General features: G+C 35.9%; 1 protein-coding gene across 5 annotated transcripts in view; it reads right to left on the bottom strand.

The window, feature by feature from the left end:
• Rgl (Ral guanine nucleotide dissociation stimulator-like) overlaps positions 1–8,614 on the bottom strand; it is a 17,635-nt gene extending 9,021 nt beyond the window's left edge. Inside the window, exon 1 of one of the 5 annotated variants that reach the window (XM_011299780.1) lies at positions 8,039–8,614. Coding sequence is in view for 2 of the 5 variants with exons in the window: in XM_011299781.1 (XP_011298083.1) it covers positions 2,019–2,051 (33 nt within the window). In the remaining 3 variants the exon portion in view is untranslated. Of the gene's footprint in view, positions 1–1,525; positions 1,719–2,018; positions 2,132–8,038 lie in introns of those variants that run through there. The other 4 variants (XM_011299782.1, XM_011299781.1, XM_011299778.1 and 1 more) reach the window with 4 other exon arrangements.
• Between the last annotated feature and the right edge of the window lie 241 nt (positions 8,615–8,855).

Raw genomic sequence — 8,855 nt, 5'->3', positions numbered from 1 at the left:
AAAAAAAATACAATCGACATGAGATATCCCGCCCGATAAACATGGAGAGACTTCCATTCTCCTTTTAGCGCATTTCCGCTGTTGGAACGCAGCAAGTAAAATAGAAAAAAAAAAAAAATCAAGCAAACAGAGACGAAGGGGATATATTTAGAATACCGAGACTACTGGATTTTCGAGGAGAGGGTGAAAGTTCAAGGGAATTATTTACATTAAGAACCCTTCACTAATCAATTTTATCAATTAATTTATATTAACAATGTGACGATTTGATTTTACAGCAAGAACACGTTACTGGATTTATTTAATATTTTGATAACATTGAGGAAGATTTATTTAATCTGCATGACACATTGCATCGATTTTATCGAACTCATATCGCAATCTCCCCGTGATTATCATAATATCGAATGATAAATAAAAGCGTTGGTAATTTTCAATGAAATTTCGAAAACGAAATTTTCATTCAATGATTTTATGTCAATCCCTTGACTGAAAAATCGTCAGCAGAATAAGATGAACGGAAATTTTTGGTCGCCTGTTTACCGATCGTAGTAATGCGACACTATAAAAATTATTATCTGACGTATTTGTCGTAATAAAATGACGAATAAATAGGTAATGAGTGTAACAACATAATGAGTCCAATGTAACCCAGAAAATACGAGCATTTCGTTGGATTTATGTAATCACAAAGTTTAATGTCGCTCTAGTTGAAATGGAAAAATAGATTTTCAATTTGTTTAACGTGTTGGAAAAACATGGAGATGTAGGGGAGAGATCTCCATCAATTGAAACGAGAGTCAAACGATTGTCAAGGTTCCATATCGATTCGCGTGTCCCTCGAGCCCGATGCACAACCCCACGATAATTTTTCCATTCCTCGACAAGTTTATTCCAACATTTTAAAACCGAACATTCAATCCAACCTTCTACCAATTGCTCTCAATAAAAATCGACCCTGGTCCAATCATTTTTGAATAATATTATAACGCACCATTGTGCATTTCGTTCTCTTTCTTTCATTGAGAGAAATAAAACGAAGGAAATGAATCGACTGTTTAGTTATCTGTTTATTGTGCTTTATTCTGTACAACGCACGTGTGGACATGTCAACGGGTCTAAGTACACTCACTGGAAATGAGAATTTTTCAATTGTAAAAATTGACCTGAAATTTCTGTACCAAAATAACAAATTATATAATAAAATGATTTTTTTTTTCGAGGCCACTATTTAGGGACCATCCCAAAATTGAAGATTCGTAAATTTATTCTGCCTTTTTTAATGAGTAATTACCTCGCGATTAATTCGCGTTTTATCCGCGAAATTTTTGTGGAGTAATTTATTCAGCGAGCGAGATAATTGCCAATAAATTTCGCAGGAAAATTTTGTTATTTTCCTGAGAGTAAGATATCCATGGGACATGTACCTCATGAATTGAAGTAGAGAATTTAAAATGGCATTGATTTCATACAACCGCAAGGTAGAAGAGAAAAACACACGGTAATGTTAATTGACGTGACTCACGGGCTAGTGATTACCACACTGTTTTTCCTCAGAATGAGTTCACACGTATTTTCCAAGGATTGTCGATGAATAATGGAGTAATTGATGATTATTTTGTTAAATTTTAGGAATAAGAGGCACGACGATGTTCACTGGACGAACTCTCTGGCAAGACTGAGCCGCGCATCCGCTCGACGACCTACACCAATCAAACTTCCACCCTTTCCACAGACCCTGAGGTATTCCCCAGATTTACCATCATTTTCCATAACCCCGATTTTTCCCCAAGAAATAAATAATGATTTTATTTTGACATTTCTAGATCAATCACATTTCCATTTCCATCAATTCATCCACATGAAAAATAAATTCACTCCAAAGGGAATGTGTCAATATGTTAATAACAATTACTTAAAATATTCAATCACTGGGTAATTATAAAAAATCGGTGGTGAATGGAAATGAAAATGAGAGGACGATAACGATCGGAGGAAAATCGATGAGTTTGGTTTACCTTTTTGAAGAAAAATATTGATTTTATATTCATCCGAAGCCGGTGTTAGTGATATCCACTAGTGATATTGAGGATAAATATGAATTCAGTCCGTTGTCTAAGAGAGTCGCAATCCAACTGAACTGAACTGACGGCTTATCCGGTACCATTTGTATAAATATATCGCGTTTGCGTGGAGACGCAGAAATTACATTCGTATTTTCCCCCCGTCAGTTCATATCGCGAAGGCAAAACCGATTTCTCGATTTATCGGTATCAGAGGAGTTCTCCCTACCGGCAGTGGTAATCAGAAATCGCTGGGATGATAATAATATAAGACAGTGGTCCTCTTAAAAATAAATTTGAAAAATCGTTGGGAGAAAAAGTGAGAGAATTTAAAAACGCTTTCTAGATGTTGAAGACTGAGTCGAGGACACCGATGACAACTACACGAGTGAAATATTTACTGGATGCGAGGTTTAATATACCAGATGAAACTAGATTTGCAGGATCGATTCGTCAGGAATTTGGAGAGTGGTTGATATTCGTAAAGGTAGAAGAAAGTACTTCTGGTTTGGAATGCTGGTAATTGTTTTTAATTCGAAACGTCAACGAATTAATTTTAATTCGTAAACTAGGGTCGGATCTAAACGTCGGATCTCAGGGGATTTATCGATACGATTTTTTAATAGTCCTCAAACTTCAATGAATAAATAAATATTTTTTTGAAGTGAAAAGATTCGTAGGATATCATGCGATAATTGAGATAATTGCGCGTCTTTTTAAATATTTCTAGAATTGTAATTCTTCGAGATTATTTATTATAACGAGAAGGGATTGTGTTTATTGAGTAAAGGAAAAACGTGTCATAATTATGACATTGATGTCGATTAAATAATGAAATTCCAGTGAATTGAGGTCAATGAACGTTCCACTAAAAAATTGTTTGATTCATAACAGATGAATTCGAACAATGCCTGCAATAAAAATTCCCCAGTTTCTCAATTTGTTTTCATTCCTCGTACAGCAAATGATACGTGAAAATAAAACGAAATAAATACCGAATTTGTTACAAAATTTCTCATATAAATATCAATCTGATGTGGCAATGAGGCGATTGCGAAAGCCATTCTGTGCAAAAAAAAAGAGAATGAAAAATGGGTGAAACAGTTATGTCACAGATTATCTAGATCCATGGAATATTAATTGTTCTCCGGGAAAGGGGAATGTAAAAAGTATAAAACATGGTATCAGCGATGAGTAAATAAAAAAAAGGAGTGCAATTCCTTTTTTTATTGCGGCCACTGCAAAACCTATTCAACCAGAGACGAACAGAAGTGTTTGTCTCTCACAGCCAGTGCATCTAGACGGTAATTCAATTTCTCGTGTAGAGAACTGAGTCATCAAAACTTTTTCCTCAAGGGAGGCCAGACCAACACCCTTTTATTTCAGGGGTCGATATTTCAACGAGGGAGAAACACATGTGAAAATACTTATGGTTAAAGCAAGCTTCATCGATTACACCAAGAAAAATAAATATAATTGTATAATACGAATTTTTTACGGGCTGAAATAATTATCCAGTGAAGTATTTCTGGGGTAATTTCATAATTAACAAAATGTCATTCGCTTCATTAATTTTCACCACTTGAAAGTTATTTACGAGGAAAGAAGAAATAGAATAATCATCCAGTAAATTTTATCCTCAAAGGATCCTGCACCGCGGAGTGAATATTTTCTTTTTATTTCAGGTCTAAATATTGTTAATTATGCTGAGTACTAGTGCAATTAAATTCCCCCGCATGAATTAACAATTAAAAAGAACTAGAAAATTCGTAAAAGGGAAAAACAACGAGAAGCAAAATATTTTGTATTCATTTCAGTAATTGAAAAAATGGGTGTAATGAGGAAAAAGTCGAAATGACAAAGGCTTTAGAAAATATCACCCCCCACATTGTTGAAAATATGCCACAGATTCTTTTGTCGTTGGTAATAAAAAGCATTGAACAATAAAACACCTAGCGCAAGGAAATTGCATTGATAAAACCGCCCCAACGTACCATATGAGTCTGACGTCAGCGATCATACAGTCTTCATGACGTTGTCATTGGTCACGTCACTCATTGCCACCCACGTCACGACGCGATTAAACTCCTCCCACCATAAAATTTTCCATTTCCAAATAAAACCGGCAGTACCGAATAAAAAAAAACGTCGAATTCCGGTACCTCAAAAAGCAAAAATAAAGAATCGATTTAATAATTAAAGAAATTTAATCACCATTTTACAATTATAATTATAAAACAAATAGACTCATTATCTCTGGATATAGTAAAGATAAATGATAATGTTTTGATAATTGATAATTTTGTGGTTAAATCGGAAACATTTTCAGACTTCGTGATATGATTTTCACAAAAATCGATACCATCATCTTAATTGCGAGAAAATAAGACGCGAAGGGGTCATTATCCCTGTAGAGTTTGTTTCAATTCCGTGTTACCATGTGACGAATGGCGGGGGTGGAGGGACAATTGAACGTCTGCAGGCAAGGGTTGATATCGATTTTCAACCCTCAGTCCTCATCTTCCCTTCATCCCCAGCTCCGAGTGCTTTTCCCCGTAGCACGCAACGTCAAAGTAAATTCCCTCCTGCACGCCAACTCATTTAACTTTCCTGGACTTGTCTCTTCTATCTTCTCCCAAAGGTCAAACACTAGATGGAATTCCATTAAGTACACGACAAAGAGCACTGGACATTTTATATAGGACAATAATCCACTCAATACTAGAACCTATAAGCAATAATCTGTACATACGAAAATTGATTAAAATTTATCCTAGCCTCAGATATTGATAACGAATAATATAATAAATATATAAAAAAAACTATAACACTACGAAAAATAAATAAATAATTAATAATAAGGATTATAAGGTCACGTGTATTCGGGGATGAATTGGGAATTTATTACTTTATTAATTTATACGTGCACCTAGAGGAAATATGTGCAATTATGGAGTGATGTCTTTTTTTTTTTAATTTACTGGGTTTTGTGGATGGTTGACCCACTTTAGGGGCATGTACCGCACTGTACTGGACTGAGTTGTCCAGTAACCTCGGGCACGAGGGCAGGAAAGAAAGTGGAGTACTGATGGCAGTCTGAGAGAGGTGAATGAAAATTTGTTGAGAGATACGATTAGATTGTAACGAGTGTACGAGAGTATGTGATGTGTCGCGAATGGCTTTCACCACTTTCTTGCGAGAAAAACTAGTATTTATCAGTGTTGGCCTTATATCACGTGTTGAAGATGCTTTTTAAAGTGGATTTCGAATTTTTTGGGTGAGAATTCTGGGAATCAAGGTCATGCACGTAGAATTCTTATCACTGATCTATCCTGCAATGAGTCAAATCAATTAATTCATAAATATATTATTTATAAATATCGATGGAATAATTTTATTTCGTACTTATGAATCGTAGAAATCAATTTTTAATGGGAAAAAAATCAATCCTATTGTCATTATCACTCCCCACAAAAATAGGAATTGCGACAGCTCTGAAGTTTCCGTCCTTGTAGGTATATAATTCTCCATGTGGGAGGAACATGACTCATAACCAGACAAATGTCCCACGCTCGCCTTCCTAATCAACCGTCGTAAACCTTTAAAAGAATTCCCCTATCTTGTCAACAAAAATAGCGAATCCATAAACATGAACTCGAAGAGGAAAAAAAATTGAGTTTTCGTTGGTCCTTGCACTTCTGTCACAAGTGCATTATAAAAAATTCAAAGACCGACTCATCAATACTTTTGTTTTCATCTCATTCGTTTCAACACATTCTCACTCATGAACATATTCACCAGTAAAATGAATGGAAAGACATCCGGCCATTCGATTTCCCAATGAAGGCTTTCCCCATTTAAATAATGACTCCTGTTATACTGCGATAAACAACCAAAAGAAAAAGTTCAGCAAAGTGAAAAGTTCTTGAGCTGCGCAAATATCGCAAGAAATATTAATAATATACTGTACTGTAATTATATATTTCTGTATGCAGGACAAATGGCAAAATTTAAATTAAATAAAACACCAGGTTATAACGCAATAATTCATAAAATAGTAGACGAATTATTGGGCAGATCTTATCAATTAGAAAGTACTTGGTTTAATTCACCCTCGACACCGAGTCCTTTCATATTTTCATGTTCTCAAGTCCAGAATTCCCGATCACTTCACCAATTCCTTTCTACATGGATCGAATAATCGAAAATCACCGGAAGTTAAACGACCCGCACTGACTTTACACTTTCCTCCATGAATAATGAAAAAAAAAAAAATATATCATGAACCTTTCCACGATTGTCTTCACTCAAGTTGCTTAATCCGAACGCTCCAAATTTCCCACCGACTTCCCTCCTCTCATAACGTGAGAAATGAATTCCCGTTTGTGATTAACTCTTTCCTCTCGAAGGAGAACACAATAAACGTAATCCTTTCTCCTGAATAATTTCTTTGCACGATATATAATGTATAACGGAGGCTCCCAATCAGCTAGCCAATCATCCTGAATGCAAACGGAATCAGTAGTGGAATAGAGAAAAAGTAACAGAGATAATTGAAATAAAAAAGCAGTGCATAACTGTTCATGGTCTTTCTGTGTCTTGGTCTCTTTATTTATATATTTTTTCATCAGGTTCTCTCGGTGTTCTATGGAGCATCGACGCGCACCGGAGAACATACTTGTGAGTAAAGCAAGAATTACTCTTGCATTCCGGTGCGACGCGCCTCGTTGGACTTGACACGTATTACTTTGCATTCCAGCATTGCCTACCCACTGTCCCTCATTTATCTACCCAAAACGCCCTCACTAAAATTCTTTGCATAAGTATAAATACATGAATTTTCACGATGAAAGATATAACGTTACTTGGACCTCACGAGTTTTCCTGAGAAAAAAAAATCATTTTTATCGATTTTCAAAAAAAAAAAATATTTTCATGGATTAAAAAAAAATGAATTTTCATCGATTTTTGAAAAAAAAAAATTATTTTCATTTCTCAATTGAATTGAATATTCTTTTGGACTCGTGGAGAGGTCCACTACTTAGAACTCATGAGGTTTCCTGAGAATTGAAAAAAAATCATTTTTATCGATTTTCAAAAAAAAAAAATATTTTCATCGATTTAAAAAAAATGAATTTTCATCGATTTTTGAAAAAAAAAATTATTTTCATTTCTCAATTGAATTGAATATTCTTTTGGACTCATGGAGAGGTCCACTACTTAGAACTCATGAGGTTTCCTGAGAATTAAAAAAAAATCATTGTTATCGATTTTCAAAAAAATCGATGTTCATCGATTTTTGAAAAAAAATTTATTTTCATTTCTCAATTGAATTGAATGTTTTTTTTGGATTCATAGAGAGGTCCGCTACTTGGAACTCGCGAGTTTTCCTGAGAATAAAAAAAAAATCATTTTTATTGATTTTCAAAAAAAATATATTTCCATCGATTTAAAAAAAAAAAAATATTTTCTCTTCTCGATTGAATTGAATATTCTTTTGGACTCATAGAGAGGTCCACTGCTGGAATTCACGAGTTTTCCCGAGAATTTTCACGCCGGAAGGTATCCATCTAGCCCATTCACCTCCTAGATAACCATTTAATTAAACATTACACTTTCCCCTTGTCGCGTTGATTTGATTCGTCTAATATCCTCGATCTCACGAAATATTTAGTTTGGGAAAAAATGATTCAAATAAATTCAAGGAAAAGATACGCACGAGAGCATCACGTGTGAATTTTCCTCCCAGGGCGCCCCCGGGGTGAACGAATCGCAATACACAGCGCGAAAATACGATACGAATATAATTGAATATAAATTGACATGTAATAAGTAGGAATTGAGAGCTGTCAATTGAATCATTCCCTCTTAGAATAAATAACGAAGTGAACATTGACGCCTCATCGACGAGAGACAGTCGTCTCCCCTTATTGACCCAAGGATAATAGAATAATTATAATTTAATGGATAATTACCAAGGAGTCGTCTCCATTTTCAGTGCTCATAGCCCGAGGTCTCAGTCCACCTCTTCATCTCCTCAGCGTGAATAATCCTCTCATGTATCGTGAATTGAGGTAATAATCCTTGAATTTCAGTGATTGAACTTATGTTTCGTCTTGCACCTGTCATTGGGTCGCGAAGTGCTGAGACTCAGGGATTCGAGTGAGAGGTGAACTCTCCAGTTGATGAGGAAGGGGAATAAACACTGACACAAGAAACGTCAACGACACTAATAATTTACATTATTCGGGCCTTGAATTGGGATTTATGCACTTCTCGAGGTGAATCTGTAGAGGAATTTGAAATGCATCTGCGAGGTCGGGGTTTCAAGTGTTGGGGACTTTGGGTTAACTGTTTGATGAATGGAAAAATGGAGAGAATGGGGCACCTCGCGGACTCGCGTGTTGTTGCAAACTTCCAGAGACTCCAGTGATGTTACGCTTGGGGCCCGACGGGGGACGCCATTCCCTTCCCTCCAATCGTATCCCCTCTCGATTTTACCTGGTTGGTACAGGTTGATCAAGTTGTTATCGCTCTGCCAGCAAAAGGTGTAGCTCCCATGGTCACACGCAAAGAGGATTGAAGGTAGAGGCTCAGTTCTGGGGGTTTGAGTGACCCCAGGGGCATTGTAGTACTGCACCCCAAGAGAGGGAGGGCGCCACACGCAAAGGGTGAATTTTATGTTCTGCGGCATGAATGCTTTTTGTTTTTTATTTGTTTAACTGAAATTTAATCGACTATGGAACGAGCGAAAGGGGGAAACCACATCTTGTGGAATTTCAATGAAAAAAG

This window comes from Fopius arisanus, unplaced genomic scaffold (assembly GCF_000806365.1).
Source record: "Fopius arisanus strain USDA-PBARC FA_bdor unplaced genomic scaffold, ASM80636v1 scaffold00015, whole genome shotgun sequence".
Classification (NCBI taxonomy): domain Eukaryota; kingdom Metazoa; phylum Arthropoda; class Insecta; order Hymenoptera; family Braconidae; genus Fopius; species Fopius arisanus.
This window is presented reverse-complemented; position numbering and strand designations above follow the sequence as displayed.